This window comes from Gigantopelta aegis, chromosome 9 (genome assembly GCF_016097555.1).
Source record: "Gigantopelta aegis isolate Gae_Host chromosome 9, Gae_host_genome, whole genome shotgun sequence".
In the NCBI taxonomy this organism is placed as follows: Eukaryota; Metazoa; Mollusca; class Gastropoda; order Neomphalida; family Peltospiridae; genus Gigantopelta; species Gigantopelta aegis.
Genome location: NC_054707.1, coordinates 34,786,065 through 34,805,986, shown reverse-complemented (window position 1 = coordinate 34,805,986; position 19,922 = coordinate 34,786,065). Strand labels below are relative to the sequence as shown.

At 35.7% G+C, this 19,922-nt stretch overlaps 1 protein-coding gene across 1 annotated transcript in view; it reads right to left on the bottom strand.

Annotated features, from left to right (window-relative positions):
- The window catches only part of LOC121381262 (E3 ubiquitin-protein ligase UBR3-like), a 52,000-nt gene that overhangs the window by 7,056 nt on the left and 25,022 nt on the right, over positions 1-19,922 (bottom strand). The window contains exons 16-33 of the mRNA XM_041510504.1: positions 19,639-19,708; positions 19,102-19,198; positions 17,665-17,812; positions 16,546-16,647; positions 15,429-15,639; positions 14,479-14,944; positions 12,802-12,893; positions 11,462-11,599; positions 9,553-9,680; positions 8,751-8,861; positions 7,958-8,152; positions 7,288-7,421; positions 6,718-6,803; positions 6,121-6,235; positions 3,913-4,010; positions 3,311-3,429; positions 1,872-1,973; positions 1,233-1,358 (exon numbers count right to left, since the gene is read on the bottom strand). Coding sequence (XP_041366438.1) covers positions 1,233-1,358; positions 1,872-1,973; positions 3,311-3,429; positions 3,913-4,010; positions 6,121-6,235; positions 6,718-6,803; positions 7,288-7,421; positions 7,958-8,152; positions 8,751-8,861; positions 9,553-9,680; positions 11,462-11,599; positions 12,802-12,893; positions 14,479-14,944; positions 15,429-15,639; positions 16,546-16,647; positions 17,665-17,812; positions 19,102-19,198; positions 19,639-19,708 — 2,538 coding nt within the window. The remainder of the gene's footprint in view (positions 1-1,232; positions 1,359-1,871; positions 1,974-3,310; positions 3,430-3,912; positions 4,011-6,120; positions 6,236-6,717; positions 6,804-7,287; positions 7,422-7,957; positions 8,153-8,750; positions 8,862-9,552; positions 9,681-11,461; positions 11,600-12,801; positions 12,894-14,478; positions 14,945-15,428; positions 15,640-16,545; positions 16,648-17,664; positions 17,813-19,101; positions 19,199-19,638; positions 19,709-19,922) is intronic.

Here is a 19,922-nt window from a genome sequence, read left to right as displayed (position 1 = left end):
TCCCAATTTCCCCAAATATATAACTTTGTTTTTTAACATAAATTAATTATGTGCTATTACAGACATCAGCACAACCTGAAACACTTTGAATTAATCAAAATTAATAATGTTAAGGTCATTCCATGATATTTGGTACATGGATGTGGAATTTTCAAAATAATCTACTTAACTAAAATTTTTTATTATAGTTTAAAGTTAACACACTAAAACAAATAAAAATATAAAAACCCCAAAAAACTGTAAGCCATGTAACAGTTAACATTTAAAAAGCTGGAACCCCAACACATTTTTTACAGTGCCCAAAAATTAGGGTTAGCAGCTTCTAACACTATACAAATTATTTTCAGTTAAATCATATACTTTATCATCTGCTAGAGAGTCAGAGATAATCTTTTAATAATGACATTTTTGCAATTAAATCATTCACATTATCATCTGTATTGACTTAACGGTAAACTTTTAATAAAGATATCTGACCGTGTCTTTGGTAAGTGGCTTAAGGCAATATGCCTTTAAGTCTATTGATATCATTAATTACTACTGTTGGTTGTAGAACAGACATGTTTTGGTAGGTTTCTTCCAAATTTCACCTGTCAGAAACAGTTATTCAAATACACAAAATTAATCTTCAAAATCACGTGATTAGAAGATATGTAGTATATACCTCAATCTGATTAAAATTAGCTCTACTGGTCTACCAGTAGATCTAACAGCATTGTGTGGACTTCCATGTCCAGGTGACATTTCATCTATAAATAACAATTTAAATATCGACCAATTACACTTCGCCTTTTATAGCGTTATTCGGAAGCAAACAAATTCTAAAAATAATGGACGAGACTATTTATACAATAGGCGAACTTGTTGGTCTATTTCAACATTAAAAAACAGGAGGAAAAGTGCAGTAATAAACTCTGGATTGTATACTAGTATAAACAGATTTTATGGCTATACCATCACATTTTTTTTTTTTTCGTCTTGAAATGAATTTTATATAAAATTTTATATTGAAATTAATTTCTGGAATACTTCATAATTCACCTGAATCATTTCGTATACCCTTGGCATAATCCCGAATGTTTTCAAATTCTTTTCAAATCACTGGCATGATTTTGCAAGTAAGGTTTTGATTGGTTGAATGAAAGGTCAACTGGACATGAGCTCCAATGGGGTTAGATCCACAGGTAATGGTAATTAACAAGTGGAGCTAATTTTATTAAGATTGTATATACCTCAGATGGGGAGAACTCTATCCCAAACAAATGATGTTTCAACAGTGCAGCTATTCTCAAAAACGGCAGAACAAACTCCTCAATGGCATCTTCCACACTTTGGGGAGACCAAACACTCTGGCAAAACTGGAATTGATTGAGCTAATGTCAAAACACAATTTCATGAACATTTAAGAAGAACTTAAATAAACTGAACAAGTGATCTAAACTATATGCTGTAACTAACTGGACATAACTTGTCAGAGCTAATGATCTACATAAAATATTAGAAGTAAACGAGAGATATTAAGACATATTTTTGAACAAAGCAGACTATTTTACTTTATTCCCTATATATAACACAAAGCTGTAGGTCACTTTTGACTCATCATTTTATCTTTAGACCCATATAACATGCTTAAATGTAATAAACACTAGGAAGATAAGAAACGCACGAAACATGTACAGGTATAGTTTACATTTGCCTATCCACAGACTACAATCTGTTAACTAGGTAAACATTTTTTTATTCAGGTGCTTCAAAATTTGATAAAACTGACAGCTTATTATTTTTTTTATCATAGATCAGTGTTATTAGGATGACCAGAAGTACTAATGCAAGTAAAGGGCCAATTTGAAAATTCAAAAATAAAGACTTACAGCCGATACACCTTTTTCCTTGTCAGCATCATCAAATAGTCTGCTTAGACTGAGGCGGGTGATTATGTGACTCAAAATACCATCCATGGTTTCAAAAGGAACCTTGAGCAAAACAATTAATCTTATTAATGTTTCTTTTAATGGACAAAACAATAATACATAGCAATATGAATGAAGGTTTGAAAAAAATAATAATGTGAAAATGGTTTCGAGAGGTCAAACAGAACTAGAAGTACACGATCTACATAACATACAGTGAAACCTTCTGTAAACCGGACGTTTCGAGAGGTCAAACAGAACTAGAAGTACACGATCTACATGACATACAGTGAAACCTTCTGTAAACCGGACATTTCGAGAGGTCAAACAGAACTAGAAGTACACGATCTACATGACATACAGTGAAACCTTCTGTAAACCGGATGTTTCGAGAGGTCAAACAGAACTAGAAGTACACGATCTACATGACATACAGTGAAACCTTCTGTAAACCGGATGTTTCGAGAGGTCAAACAGAACTAGAAGTACACGATCTACATGACATACAGTGAAACCTTCTGTAAACCGGATGTTTCGAGAGGTCAAACAGAACTAGAAGTACACGATCTACATGACATACAGTGAAACCTTCTGTAAACCGGATGTTTCGAGAGGTCAAACAGAACTAGAAGTACACGATCTACATGACATACAGTGAAACCTTCTGTAAACCGGATGTTTCGAGAGGTCAAACAGAACTAGAAGTACACGATCTACATGACATACAGTGAAACCTTCTGTAAACCGGATGTTTTCATGGTCCCCTTTTAAATATAATCAGAGAACATAACCTCTCTAAACCAGATACCCCTAAAAACCAGACTTTTTACATGACCCTTAGGTGACCAGTTTGGTTGTTTCACTGTACAATTCAATAAGAATCAACATTTAAGGCCAGACTTGCAGTGCTTAAACAATAAGATATTCCAATATGGCCACTATATTGACTGCTCTCTCACCAACCACTAACCATTATCCTCTGACCTGGATAGACACTCTCAATAGCTATAATGCAATCAAATAGATGACAGATGTCTGAAATGATTGTATAAGTCAAATTTATCAAGAACTATTATAATTAAGATTCTCACTGTTGTGGATATCTTCCACAATTACACTTTCCTAAATGTTCCTGTACATATGAAAAACTAGATGGCATTCCCATAATGACAGGAACACTAGAACATCATATATTTTATAAATAAATTCCACCCATAATGACAGGAACCCTAGAACATCATATATTTTATAAATAAATTCCACCCATAAATAAATTCCACCCATAATGACAGGAACACTAGAACATCATATATTTTATAAATAAATTCCACCCATAATGACAGGAACACTAGAACATCATATATTTTATAAATAAATTCCACCCTTAAAAATCCTCTTACTTTTTGTCCCTTCTTTCTCCATGCTTCACGTTCCTCCGACGTGAACTTGCAGCTCATCACAGCCAGTGCTTGGACATACACAACATTATACAACATCTGTACTAGGAAGTCAAAGTGCTCTGAAAAACATACACAAAAATATCTTTAGCTTATATATTAGAGAAAGGTATAATAAATTGTCAGTTAAAAATTAACTAGGTCTATCAAATATATTGTGAATAGACCTAGTTAATTCTCGGTCGACAAAATTTCAGAGAAAAAAAAGAAGTTAATAAAACAATAGTGAATATATTATTAAAAACTGAATGTACAAGTATATATACAAGATTCATATTTACTTTAATAAACAATCATAAAGTTTTAAAAAATTAAACTGGCTACTTTTCTTTCAAAATATCATTTAATTTGCTTAACCATATCTTTAAAAAAAATCTACAATTTTTTTTAAAATTCTAATAATTTAATTAATAACTATAATTAAAATCTGATACAGGTTTTGTTAAACTATGAGAACCTGTCACCACAGATACATTTTAAATTTATTCATGGAACTCGCCAAAAGACAACTGATATAAATAAGAATTATTTTCGCTATGTCATACCTGTTTCCATTGAAATTGGAAGAGTCAGAATAAACTGTATTAACAAAGCTGTAACATCTTTCAACAAAAGTGGAACATTTTTCTGGTACTTCGTCACACTGCAAGAAAAAACAAAATCATGACAGCCATAAATATCTACCCTCATGTCTGGTTGATGTCTTTTTGTCACAAATTATGAGCATGTACAAAAGAAACTACTAAATCTTCAGGTACTCATATCACATCCAACTCAAGTGGTCTCCTGTACCAAATCCCAACTTATAACTGTAAACACTCGTGGTCAAAGCTTATGATCAAACATAATATCTTGATATTTAGTATGATAAAAACTGCATTCACTTAAAATACAGACCCTGTATACAGATGTTGTAATCACTACCGAGAACTCTTGTATTTAACCTCATCCGTTTCTTAAAGGGACAGACCCTAGTTTTTAAACACTAAGGCATATATTTCACCTAGACCCTAGTTTCAACCCATAAAAAATGGACACTAAGTTTGGTTACTTTACAAACCTGTAACAAATTTGGATAAAACAGAGTGATAAAAAACCCGAGTCTGTGATGGTGAAATACTCTTAAAAATAGACTAAAACACGACTCCATAACCGTTACTTTTCAGACGCATGTGTGTTTTAAAAAATATGAAAAATGCATTTTGTGGTATTAGAAACATCAGGATGACCAGAAACACTTTGGTTGTATGGAAATGGATAATCTAAACAATAAAACATAAGTAATGTTTGATTTCAGTGATCATAAACGGCTCTAACAATGAAAAATATGCCTTAGTGTTTAAAAAAAAACTAGGGTCTGTCCCTTTAACCTTATCCTGCGATTAATTTTCATTTTGGGTTTAATTTTTAATGACATATTTCGAGTAGTTTCTCTATGTAATTTCCCTTATGTCACATGCAGAACATGGCAAATGTGCAGATGTGGTTAATTTAATGTGGGAAAAATCTACCTTAAAGTTTGTTTGCTCTGAATGTGAAATAAACGCAATTACAAATAATGAACAATCGTTACTTTTTTCTAGTCAAAATTTCATATTTTGTTCCGAATCCCAAGACTTAAACTTTGATAAAATCATTATTCTCCAAAATGGAAGGAAGGAAATGTTTTATTTAACAATGCACTCAACACATTTTATTTACGGTTATATGGCGTCAGACATATGGTTAAGGACCACACAGATATTTAGAGAGGAAACCCACTGTCGCTATTTCATTTTCGATTAGCAGCAAGGGATTTTTTATATACACCATCCCACAAACAGGATAGTACATACCACTGGCCTTTGTTACACCAGTTGTGGAGCACTGGCTGGAACGAGAAATAGCCCAATGGGTCCACCAACGGGGATTGATCCTAGAGCGACTGCACAATCAATCGAATGCTTTACCACTGGGCAACATTCCGCCCCTCTCCAAAAAGAGTACTGTTACCGTTACTTTATTTACGTGCCTATATCCAAAAGAGGACCACGCACGTCCATCCCACGTCTAGTCTCTGACAAGGCCAGTGGCTGAGCATCAGACAGAATGTATTTAATTAATAGGGGCAATTCTGACTTTATACTAAAATGAAATGGCTTAATTCAAATGGCGTGTCCAAAAATTATGAATATGACAACTAATTCCTAATATTACAAATAAACGCCAATTTTTGACGGGCAGTCCAAATAAAGAAAATTTAATCTTAACATTTAAAGCTGCACGCCCTAGTTCCATCCAGCGAAAATAAATTATAATTTGGTTAATCTACAAACCTGTAACACACTTAGATCACGTTTTTATCAAATGGAGTGAAAAAGCAGGTTTTATATCGATAAATACCATAGGAATCCCCATGTCTCAATTGCTTGAAATAATTTTGAAAGTTAGTATTCTGATGTCACCGGTAGATGTCACTCGAAGCACAACAATGCCTACGTCACGACAAATTTCACAGAGTGCGCACAGACTTGGGGTGCGTTCCTTTCACCCCTCCTGGACATGTTCCAACTGTTCTGTCCTGGTTGTATCCCCTCTCCAGATATCGTAAGACTTAGCAAAATTATTGGTTTTAAGGGTCTGTAATGTTTTGTATTGAGATACTTACTTGTCTGAACTTTATTGTTACTGAAAATGTTCACGAAAAAATTAGTACAACTGATATTAAAGCCCAGGGCTTAAAGAGGGTAATTGCCAGCACAGTAAGTGAGTACCTGGTAGAATCTCCAGTGAGACTGACACCGGTGATGTGCGCCCACAGATCCGTGTACGGCGTGGGTCTCATTGTCAGCAGTTTGCTGTGTAGACTCAACACATGCAGCATGGGAACTGGAATAAACATCACATATACATTTTACTTAAGCTACATAAGTGAAATTGACCAAACTAAGTGAAATTGACTAAACTTCCCCTTCCCATCCCACCCCTCCAAAAAAAACCCAACCATTTTGTAGACCATATGTTTTTTCTCTAGATATGAACAATCAAGCAGAATATTCTATGAACACTTAAAAAAAACCCCAGCTGACAGTGTCCAGTGAAATTGCTTTACACAATTATATATAATCAACATTGTATTTTATAATTTTTAAAGGTACTCATTTATATAACAATGTCAGTTTTATTCTTGTTCCATTTTTTGACAAGTGAAAACTTAAGTGAATTCTCTACAAGTGAGCTAATCCTGATCCCATAAAAACCACAAATAACCTGTCCTATGTGAATGTTACATTGTTGCAGTCATCTGAAAATGCCATGTTTTGTTTATAAACACTCTGTTGTCATGAAGTGTGTGACAACATGATACTTACGGAAGCAGTTTTTCTTTGTAAAGATGGATGGTGGTGGCTTATCTAGAGTTCCACCTCTTTGTAACAATTCAACTTCAAGGTTAGTTCTAGGAGAATGAAAAGGAACATATTAAAAACATGCTTCCAGAAATACTTAACAAGATGCTGAACCTTAGTACATTACTGCCCATGACTTGTAGTCTTAGTACATCCCCACCTCTCACCCCCATGTCATGGACTTAAAATTTCAATAAGCAATTCTGTATATCCTCTTTTTGTTAGTGTGAGGAGAGATTCTATTAATGCAACTTTGATTTCAGTCTGATAACAAAATTTCTTCTTTTCTTTTCAATGACCTCGACCAGACATAATTATCAAAATATCATATGTTCACAATCAAGATGTGTTGTTTTAATAATTGTTTATGAATTAAATTAACACTGTTTACAAATATACCCCATCACTTGTTTCAAGATGTAATGTAATGTAATTAACATGTGCAGACGTTTGTGCCGCACAGACTAATGTGACATGAGTGTATGAACAGAAAATACTTTTTTATGTGTAAACGTATCACAAAATTAAGCTTACCTTGCTACAGAACAAACAAAGAGCAGAACACATTCGGAGCCGTGTGACATGGTGTAGGTCTTGTATGCTGAATGTGTAGAATTCGTCAAGTCCTCCATCACACTCCCCATGGCTTTTGTTAAGTTGGCCGATCCCTGCAGAAAATACAGTAACAGACTTATACTTGACATTTATGAATAAGTACATAGTAATAATAATTTCTTAACACACTACTAAGACCAAAGAATATAATACAAACTCAAAAGGTGCAAGTTATGGTGACATATTTAATACATTTGCTTAGATTTATATTCTGCAATTCATGAAAGGACATTTGATAACAACCAAGGAAAAAGATATGTTCTGCATTTAACATTGCAGTTAACTATCAAAATGTAGCATAATAATAATAATAATATTAATAATAATAAAAAGAAGATATATATATATATGAAGAGTTTCATCGCAAAACGTGATAAACGCCACTATACACACACAGAACCAGAAACACTACTCCAGTTTCTCTGCAATATATCCTCAGACAATTGTATCTTGTTTGGCTGAAAACTGAATTTGAACTTGTGTTTGTCTACGTGTGAACAGTGTCTGAGTGGTGTTCGCACAATGGTTTTTAATATGGCGTTTATCGCGTTTCATATATATATTATTTTAAGAAAACAGATTCTCTTACAGGTGTAATAGGTCTCTTAACCATCAGCTCTGCCAGATCAAACGCCATCTGGTGGGGGTCAGGTGACACGGGCTTCACCAATGTAAACTTGTTTTCGTCAGGCACAACTGGGATGACAGAATTTGACAGCTGTCGACACAGCGGGCACCAATATTCTCCTTTGTTCACTGACAGGTTCTCTGTCGGGTTCTGAGTCTGAATACAGAGAATATTAAGTTACACAGTGTTTGTAATGTATGAATATGTAAAATCTAGTATGGCATAGAAACGTGTGGTAATTTATTCACAGAAAGAATATGTGCAAAGAAACTTAGAAAATAAATGTCTAGGAAAGCTTTGTAAATCAATGTTTAATGACTTGATGATTGTATAAGCCTGCAAAGATCTATTATAATAATAAAATCAATTTCAGAATTGTTTATAACAACGCAGATCTGAAAAGGTTTGTGGGTTTTTTTTTAAATCAGTAACTACAAATACATTTAAGACTGGATAAACACAAAGGTTGTTAATTTGGACCAGAGACACCACATATTATACAGACTCATTTACATTTGACCATATACTAGATAATAAATTTAACAACTTGCACGAAAACTAAAAACACAAATCATTTAATATTAATAAAACTTTACAGGAACAACAAACTGAACAGTTATGTTATGTATGTTACCGTAACTTAGCTTAGTAACTAGTTTAACGTGTCCATATACCACTAGGGTTTCGAACATGCCTATCCCGAGTCCAGCCTCCGATAGGATTGGGGGTCTGACTCGGGATAGGGATATGTTACCTTAAGTGATTCTAAATAGGAGCCGTGACAGGTCAGATGAAGATAGTGTCCACAAGTCTGCACCACAACTCCGCCCTCCCAGCCAATGTTGAGAGACATCTGACAGGAGCCCTGAATAAAAAACACACAATCTAGTAAAGATGTATCAACATTCATGTCTCAAGAGTCTTTTCTGTGTCAGGTATTTTTAATTAAAAACAATTTATGATTTGAAACTGTGTAGATGCGAAGGCAGGTCTGCATTATTTGAACCTGCAAATCACAGTCAGATCCATCTTGGTTTTAATCTTATTAAAGCAAAGTTAGTGTAATAACGTACCTCCTCAAATGAATTTTTAAGTTATTTTAATAATGTATTTCCTCAAAAAATTTATTAAGTGTTTTTAAATATTTAATTTAGTGTAATAATGTACCTTCTCAAAGTTTTAAAGAACAATTTTAAAAAGGTTAAGTTAGTGTAATAACATACATGTACTTCCACCAATTTTTTTATCAAATGTTATTAAATATCTCCTCAAAGTTTTTAAGAAGAGTTTCTAAATGTTTTTTATAAATTCTCAAAGTTATTAAGAAGAATTAAAAATTGTTTAAGTTAGTATAATAACATAATATTTACTTTATAGCAATAACGTACCTCGTCCAAAAATTTAAGAAGTGTTTCTAAATGTTTACTTTATAGCAATAACGTACCTCCTCAAAGTTTTTAAGAAAAGTTTCTAAAGGTTTACTTTACAGCAATAACATACCCCCTCAAAGATTTTCAGAAGAGTTTCTAAATGTTTACTTTACAGCAATAACGTACCTCCTCAAAGTTTTTCAGAAGAGTTTCTAAATGTTTTTTGTAAAACGTGGCACACGGTGCTTTGGGTAACTGAGATCCATCTTCAAGAAGTACCCGCGGCTTCTCACTCCGCAACCGGTGTCCAAGAACTGAAAACATAAATTATCATTAGCAGTGTTCTCGCTGCTCCATTTAAGCGGGGCGGCCCGTCCTGCTATTGCATTTTGCCGCCCTCCTTTCACGTTCTCCGCCCTCCTTTATTTTTCTGCGCCCCTCTTTATTTTCCAGCACCATACTATATTTTCCAGCACCTATCTCCGCTATTTCCAAATGCACCCTTTTTTCCACACATAAAAACCCCCACAACGATCAGTCTGCCCACTGGACATCAAAGGAAACAAGTCGCGTTGTGTATGAAAAAGCAACTGACGAAATATTTACGACGGTTACCGTAACATAATTTAATAGTATTTTTAACAGCCTCTATTTTATCCTATGTTTAATACGAACAATAAAAATTATATTTTATTTGAGCAATGAAAACATTTTAATTTTTTATGGATTCGGCAATCTCCAACTGGAAAACCCCCACTTATTTGGCGCCAAATTTGTCACGTGATCAGAACGGTCACTCTATCTTTTGTTTCCACTAACTGTCGTCTGATATTTTGTCCTCAGTTACAGATATAATTGATTGTAACTGACGATTTTTACTTTCTGTCATTCTGTTTATTCAGCAGTTCTTATAACATATTGTAAACTTTCATTTTGGGGGGGGGGGGGGGGGGGGGGGGGGGGGGGGAGATATCACCGCTTATAAAATCAACGGAAGTGGTAGTGTTTGGCATTAAAATCATTCATCTTGGGTGCCAAATAATATATACACCACCACTACAAAAACGAAACTACTTTTTATCAGTTGGCGATATTTTATCACAGCGATCGATTCATTTGATGAAGATGGGAATAACAAAACAAAATTTCGACATCAGGGGATCACACAAATGTCTTTTTTGTTTTCCATATATCTTGAAATCTTTATTAAAATAATAATATTAAAAACTTTGATCGATTCAGCAAAACCGGAACTGCCAGTGAACATCAGACCGATAACATCTTCGGTTCAATTAAAAGACAAGTCTGCTTGTACTTCGTATAAACTTTTTGTAATCAAAATAAGGAGTATGTCTTTCCACAAAGTCTATCAACACACAACAACATGGTAACCACCAAGCCCCCCCACTCTTTTATTTGCTTTTTTTTTTGAAGGGTGTGGTGCTGCGCGGCCGCCCTCCTTTAATTTTCACCCAGCGAGAACACTGATTAGGAACTGGAAAAGGAACTGACAGCAACTTATGATAAACTATGTCTATTCAGTGTGTAATATAGAGTGATTTCAACAGAAAGGAAACCTGCTTAGCCTATGGCAGCAAGTGGGGTTTCAAATCATATTTAATGAGTAAAAGAATATTGGATGCATTTTTAACCAACAAACTTTAGGATAAATTATATAAGGACATGTGTGTAGTACTTATATATCTGCACAAAAAATAAAACGTGTTTAAAAGAAATCTAAATGTGTTTTCCAACTAAAATATTTTTACAACGCTTGTACATTTCACAGTTAACTTATTTCGCCTGTAGAAATCTGATTTGATAGCGTTAATTTCAGTGGACATTTTGGCTTTGACCTCTAGGTCAGCAACAAGAAACAGCCAATCAGATGTTTGCAAATTGAGTTCCAACATATGTGGAATATATCTCATAAATCAAATAACTGTTTTAGCATATTTAACAATCCTTTATGTCTGTGTCAACTAACAATAGCTTTTTTTATCCAGCTTAAAAGAAAATAATGTATATTAATTATACAGTGACTGTCTATACAGACTTAAAGACTGGTTGTTAAATAACGTAATAATCAAATTACCACTGGACGACTGTAGGAAGACGACAAGACCGACTGGACTGTCTCCGGTGGATGGTGTACTCTGACCACAGATCACACAGTCCAGCAGTTTCTCCTCCGACTTGGACTTTTCCTGTGTGGTCTCCTCTGAGGCATCTTCTACAAGTAAACAATTAAAATTCACAAACTGTATATCACTGTATAATTATAGACATGTACATTGGTATAGCCGGGATTTTATACTGGGGACGGGGGACATCAACACTGTCCGAGTTTGTTTTATTTAACGACACCACTAGAGCACATTGATTTATTAACCATCGGCTATTGACAGTCATAGAAAGGAAACATGCTACATGTTTTCATTAGTAGCAAGGGATCTTTTATATGCACCATCCCATAGACAAAATAGCACATACCACGACCTTTGATATATCAGTCGTGGTGCACTGGCTGGAATGAGAAATTGCCCAATGGGCCCACTGACGGGGATCGATCCTAGACCGACTGCACATCAGGTGTGCGCTTTACGACTGGGCAACGTCCTGCCACCAGCAATGTCTAGGAGTTGTGTTATGATGAAGCAGACAAATATAAAAAGTGATGGAGAAAAAATTAGGTATAATTATGTAAATGTTACACTTACAAAAGAAAACAAACAAAAACTATTTTTTTAAAATAATTATACTAAAGATAAAAAAAACCCACCATAATATACATGAGTTGTAGTGTTGGTAGAAGTCAAATAAATTTAGGGAAAGTTAAACTTTGTTTTGTTGAAACCACACCACTAGAACACATTGATTTATTAATCATTGGCTATTGGATGTCAAACATTTAGTAATTCCAACATATTAATGAGGAAACCCGCTAAATTTTTCCATTAGTAGCAAGGGATCTTTTATAGGCACCATCCCATAGATATAATAGTACATACCATGAGCTTTGATTTACCAGTCGTAGTGCACTGGCTGGAACGAGAAATAGCCCAATGGGCCCACCGATAGGGATTGATCCTAGACTGACTGTGCATCAGGCAATTGCTTTAACTGCATGTCCATCTTGTTTCCAATCTAACTTTACCGTTTAGTTGATTATCATCAGTTATATTCTGGTGGGTTTTTTGTTTTGTTTTTTAATATAAGCAAAACCAATGTCAGCTTACAAGTAATAATACCAGTTAATTAAAAAACAAAGACTGGTACCAGTTATGGGTTGTACAAGAATTATGTAAAGTTTGAAAGGAACTGAGGATTGTGGAATAAATATATCATCAGTAAACTGAAAATATAACAAAAAAACCCTTGTAAAAGACATGAAAAAGATTAATAATGATATTTATGGAAAAGCAGTTGCCATACCTTCTTCTTCCATTGCCTGTTCCATGAACGCCTTTTGCTTTGAGGCAAATTCTGCCATCAGTTTTTGCTGGCGTTCCCAAGCCTTTTTTCGTCTATAAACAATAAAAATATAAAAACCATAAACAAGTACTAGATGAGTGATTTCATGCAGAATGCATAAAAAATGGTCTAATGTTCACATTTAGTCTGGGTGTATAATGCAGCAGCTGATTAAGGACTGAATATTCATAACAAACTGGTACGAAGACTAGACTATTAAAACACGATAACAGAACTAATTGGTTACTCTATAGTTTTAAGAACGCTGGAAACATTTCACTGCAAAATTGCTATAGAGTTTTTCTTTTCTTTTTTTTAACATTACTAATGCACTTCACTCTGAAGAAAATCTTGTGATTAAAAAAAAAAGTACTATTTACAAAATATGGATTTCAAGTGACATTACTGTAGGATATTTGAGTACAAAGCCAAAAGAAGATAGTGGAGGAAACTACTTACAACCAACATGGTAGTCAAGGGATAAGAATAGCCAGATGATATTGTACATTGCGAATTTTAAGGGCTTACCAATACACAAGACACAGTTATGGCACCTGATGCGTATCAGTCGTGAAGAAACTTAAATATGTATACAACTACAACTTTATTTGAACAAAACGTGCGATAATATTGGCGGGAAACGTGCCGCTGTAATCTGTGGCGGCGCTGCTACGAAGAAATAGCATCCATATCCCGTAACGTAAACCGAGACGTAGGTGAAAGTTTACGTTAAAATACCGTAACTACATAAGATATTGCTCATTTCATAACAATCACTCAATATCTAACTAGTTTTGTTTTATTCAGATCAAAATTTAATACTCCTTTAATAAAGTTCAGCTTTGTTAAAATCAGTGTTTCTAGATTATGGTAGCCCCACTACCGTGGCTAGTGATATTCAATGTTGGGCTAGCAAATATCTACTATTACCAAACCCGACAGCTGGTGAATTTTTTTTGTCAAATGCTGCATTTAAGTCTTATTTTGTAGCTATGAACATCCTGGCCCGACTCCTACCCCCCCCCCCCCCCCCCCCCCCCCCCCCCCCCCCCAAATCTTAGTGTTTTTAAGCTCTATCTCCCTCTGTAGGTGACATATCTGATTATTACTATTAGTAAAATTGTATTTACTTTAAAGTAAAGTAGGGCTAGTGGATTTTTAATCATGGCTTGTAAATTAAAAAAATTACTGATCACATGGCTAGTGGATTCTATAAAAATTCTAGAAACCCTGGTCCAAATTATATACAGCAGCTAACCCTGCAATTGCATATTGCAATCAGCAAAACCATGGAGTTTTTAATTTTCTATGGCACGTTTTTTTTTGGCTGTGGATTATATTCAACTTTTTTCCCATGTTTTTTTTTTTTGCCGTAGACATTTTAATTGCAGGTGTTGCAGCAGTTGTGTGATAGATTTTTTTAAGGACTCAGCCAAAATTTATTAACCCCTATTTTCCTCTTTTTTAAAAATACTTTTGGTGTTAATATTCAAAATTGACTGTATTTGTTAGGTTATTCCTGTTCCGAGTCAGACCCCCAATCCTATTGGAGGCCAGATTCGGGATAGGCGTGTTCGAAACCCTAGTGGTATATGGACACGTTAAACCAGTTACTGAGCTCAGTGTGATAAATCCTACCTTTCTTCCTGATTAACAGTCTGTCCCTGTTTCTTGTCCTTTTCTTTCTGCTGTCTGGTGGCAGCTATTTCCGACACGAGTTTCGCACACTCTGAACTCTGACGACACAGTCTGTCGAGAAACCGTCCCACGTAAAAGGGACCATCGCCCACGGCTGCTTCAGACGGTTTGGCTCCGCCGCCCTCACAAGTACTGCAGGCGTATGAATTAGACTTCCCAGACAACTTGTTATGTAGCTTCACCAGCAGCGTTATTAAGTTTTCATTGACCGGGTAAGGAGTTGAATGAAACTGCTCCGTGACAACTCCCCGGCTTTCGTACTTTGGTTTCACTTGAGTGGGACTGCCCGGTGGGTGAGATGTCGGTAAAGCCAGTGCGTATGTTGGACTACCACCAGATGATCCAGGAAGTGACATCATGGAAGGAATACCCGAAAGATGGCTTGCTGTGATTGGTCCACCATGTGCTGTAATAACAGTGATACAGGTTTTAGAAAAGGATAGGTAACTGGTTAAATCTTAATTAGTATTAGCTAATTACATCTACTGATAGGCATATGATGGATATGACTATTTTATATGGAATTATACAAAATCCATTAATGCACTAGTTTTCAAAAATAATAAATCATAATTAAAATAATTGCATTTTAAAATTTTGGTCTTAACAAGGCAATCCTTAGGTATTAATAGTTCAATTATCTTTAAAAAAAAAATATAGAATACTGCAGAATCACAAATACTATGATTATGTGATTTAACACTGCACAAATGACAAAGAAAGAAAACTCACACACCATATGCCATACAGAATGTAACTACAATATACAATAATCACTGATACTACTGTTTAAAACAGCCACCTTTGTTACAAGGATTGAACAAACTCCTGTGTAAGCTGGAAGCCATATGAATGGTTAGTAAAACATTCTACCCTGAGACAGAACTTACAAGAAGCAGTACTTGGTGCCAGCTGAAACATTTCTTCCAGTGTGCTGGTGTCCATGTCAACATTAACCGTGCAGCTGTCCGCCTCTTCCGTCTCCGAAACCGGATTCTGAACCACTATTTCGTGGATTGTCTCCCTTGCATTCTGCTTGATGTCCGATGAGGAAAACCACCTGTGAAACTGACCATCATTCACTGTTCCCTGACTGTGAACCTGCGGTGGTAGAATTTGGAAAAATCAGTTGTATAAATAGTTAAAGATGGAAGTCCACACCTGATATGGAGATTATCATATTTAACATGTGACTCAAAATGTATAATACACAATGTTCATAAAAAAAAACCCATTTAGAAGGACTTCTTGATTTTGAAGCCACAGTAACATGTTTCCAGCTATTAGAGACTTCTAAAAGCCACAGACCCTACTCATTAGGCAGTGTGAAACTTTTTTGGCTAGACATTTATTTTTTACTATTAACTTTCACATAGCTTACAACTGTTTGCTTAAATTATTAATTTGGCAAATCTATGTTTTTGGTCGTCATGGTTTTTGTAGTATGCCAAACAACCTACCTTGAGTCGGTGGCTTTACCAATTAAAATGACTTTTTTTTCCCTCTGCCAATTCATTCTCTGTGTATCTAATGTGGTTATCTGAATGTTTGTTGTAACTCAAAACTACATTTTTGACAACATATGGTAAACACATAGTAAACAACATACACGTTTCCTAGACTTAGCTCTGTGCATTTCCACAATGTTATATTGAATAGAACTGTCCAATTTTTGTCCAGTAATAATAAAATGAATTCTATACTCATTCCTGTGAGAAGCTGTTTATATTACAACTCATGTGTTTTCAATAGTACATACAGTGAAACCACTCTAAACCGGACACCCTTGGAACCAAGACAAATGGCCGATTTTAAGAGGGATCCAGTTTACAGAGGTTAAGTTTTGTCCATGTTTTTGAAAATGGACTCTGTGAAACGTCCGGTTTTGAGGGAATTCCAGTTTACAGAGGGTCAGGTCTTGAGAGTTTTCACTGTAATTAGTCTATCACAGGATCTTGTTCAGTATTCTGTATTTGCATTACGAACAGTTGTTAGGTGACGTATTACCCTCTTGGTGGAGTGACTAGGACTGAAGTGGAGACTGAGATCTAGCAGGTGGATCGTGTAGTACAGGACACTGTCTGGCAGATTCAGCTCCTTGTGTACAGCCTGAAACAATATACATGATCAATCACTCTTTGTTAGTTATCCAGCACACCTTTAACACATAACAACAGGCCATAGGATTTTAAATTTAATGGGAAACACTTTTTCGGTTCCGTGCCTTGTGATTATGGCAACCCATCGGAAACTGTATTTCTGTACACACTGTATTCTTGGTGGTCCTACTATTCATTTCTATACACACTGTGTATTCTTGGTGGTCCTACTATTCATTTCTATACACACTGTGTATTCTTGGTGGTCCTACTGTTCATTTCTATACACACTGTGTATTCTTGGTGGACCTACTATTCATTTCTATACACACTGTGTATTCTTGGTGGACCTACTATTCATTTCTATACACACTGTGTATTCTTGGTGGTCCTACTATTCATTAACACCTTTTCTGAGACACACTGTTAAGGCACAGAGCACAATATTTCTTGGTGGTTCTACACATTCATTTCTACACACACTGTGTATTCTTGGTGGTCCTACTGTTCATTTCTATACACACTGTGTACACCTACTGTTCATTCTATACACACTGTGTATTCTGTCATTCACTACTTTCTATACACACTGTTCAGTATTCTTGGTGGTACACACTGTGTATTCTTGGTTGTCATTTCTATACACACTGTGTATTCTTGGTGGTCCTACTATTCATTACACACTGTGTCTATATTTCACACTGTGTATTCTTGGTGGTCCTACTGTTCATTTCTATACACACTGTGTATTCTTGGTGGTCCTACTATTCATTTCTATACACACTGTGTATTCTTGGTGGTCCTACTATTCATTTCTGTACACACTGTGTATTCTTGGTGGTCCTACTGTTCATTTCTATACACACTGTGTATTCTTGGTGGTCCTACTATTCATTTCTATACACACTGTGTATTCTTGGTGGTCCTACTATTCATTTCTATACACACTGTGTATATTGTCCACTGAAGACACACTAACTATGTTATGAATTAGCTACCATATTAATACTCAATGTTGTATCCTTACCTTGTAGAGAATGGTGAAGAGAAAAGCTTGTATCGTGCGGCAGTTGAGTATTTTGTAGAGGCCTTTGTAAGACGAATTGACATGTCCGGGGATTTTGAATGGAGGCCACGGAGATGTCTTTTTCTGATATTTGCCAGTCTGTCGAATACTGAAACATGTCAAATGGTTAAACAATTCAGTGTACTGTGAAACAAAGAGCAACCAAAATCGTTTTAAAGAAGGTGTATTCTAGCCAATCACATACAAAGAAAAATGATTGGTTAATCCAGTTATAGGCAGGAGGTGCTTGGATAGAAGGATCAAACCCCCTTGGTGAACCCATTCTCTGATTGTTTTGTTTTTCTGGCCCTGACCAGTACCCCATGACTGGTATATCAAAGGCCATGGTATGTGCTATCATGTCTGTAGGAAAGTGCATATAAAGTGCATCTACCTGCTGGATCTCAGTCTTCACTTCAGTACCATTCACTCCACCAAAACATCCCTCGCTGCTAATGAAACTATGTAGCAGGTTTTTCTCTGAAGATTATATGTCAGAATCATCAAATGTCGGACCTCCAATAGCCCATTATATTTTACTCTATGTGCTTTGGTGGTGCCATTAAATAAAACAAACTTTTCAAGTCATAGGCATATGGCTGCTTACCACAGGACCGGCCTCGGTGGCGTCGTGGCAGGCCATCGGTCTACAGGCTGGTAGGTACTGGGTTCGGATCCCAGTCGAGGCATGGGATTTTTAATCCAGATACCGACTCCAAACCCTGAGTGAGTGCTCCGCAAGGCTCAATGGGTAGGTGTAAACCACTTGCACCGACCAGTGACCCATAACTGGTTCAACAAAGGCCATGGTTTGTGCTATCCTGCCTGTAGGAAGCGCAAATAAAAGATCCCTTGCTGCCTGTCATAAAAGAGTAGCCTATGTGGCGACAGCGGGTTTCCTCTAAAAAAATCTGTGTGGTCCTTAACCATATAACCGTAAATAAAATGTGTTGAGTGCGTCGTTAAATAAAACACTTCTTTCTTTCTTTCTTTGCTTACCACAGGTTTGACTGCATGGTTAATATCATTAAACTGAAGACCATGATCGTAAAATAAAATTTATTACCCCTATGGTTAAAAAGTATTTTGGTACATATCAACGTGATATGTCTCACTTGGAGTTACAACAAGCAGGACGTAACACTTCGACATTATTGATTGGCGCACTCCAATCTTACAGAAACATCAACCAAACAACTTGAGTGATATAAATTAACATCAATTATGGGTAATAAATAGGATATTAAACTCGCTACCATTTCATATCATGTTTATGTCCCTCGAGAAATAATTTTCATTATCACTCGCTAAAGCTTGCAACAAATGAAAATTATTTCACTCAGGACAAAAACATGATATGAAATGGAAGCTTGTTTAATATCCTATAAAAGTGCTTACTGTTCCGTGTATCTGTCAAGAGCGGCCTGCTGATCTCGCTTGTAGATGGCTCGCAGTGACACGTGGATAGGGTCATACTCCGTATCCCACAGGAACGCTTATCAACACAAGAAAACATACACAGAAGTGAAACAAGACTGCGGACAAAAGTTAAGTCCAAAACTTTACTGAACAGATATAACAGTGTGTGTGTACATGCGTGTGGTGTGTGTGTGTGTGCGTGTGCGTGTGCGTGCATGCGGTGAGTGTGTTAAAATAACTGAAATTCTTTCACAGAAACATGAAATAATTTAAAGGTTATATAAACAGGATGATCCAATTTTACGAACTGTTTACGATAAAACATTAAAGCTGGTACTGAATGTGGCTACGCTTGACGTGAAAAAAAAAATCATTTATGATACATATCTGTCTGAGCATAATACTAAACAGATTTAGAATGTGTTCACATAGTTCAAACAGCATAGAGCAAGGAGATTAAAACAAAGTGGAGTTTTCAGATATAAAAAGAAAGGTAAAAGAAATCTTTGCACTGACCTTTAGGAACATAGGTTCCTTGCTGCATTCCCCCTCCTGCTTCAAACACTGGAGCTTTGTAGTCAGCGAGCTGGTCATAAAACATTACAAGTTAAACATGGAGTGATGCACAATATTCTGAGAACAGGACAATTTTAGAAAGAAAGAAAGAAATCTTTTATTTAACGACGCACTCAACACATTTTATTTACGGTTATATTGCATCAGATAATTGGTTAAGGACCACACAGATTTTGAGAGGAAACCCGCTGTCACCACTACATGGGCTACTCTTTCCGATTAGC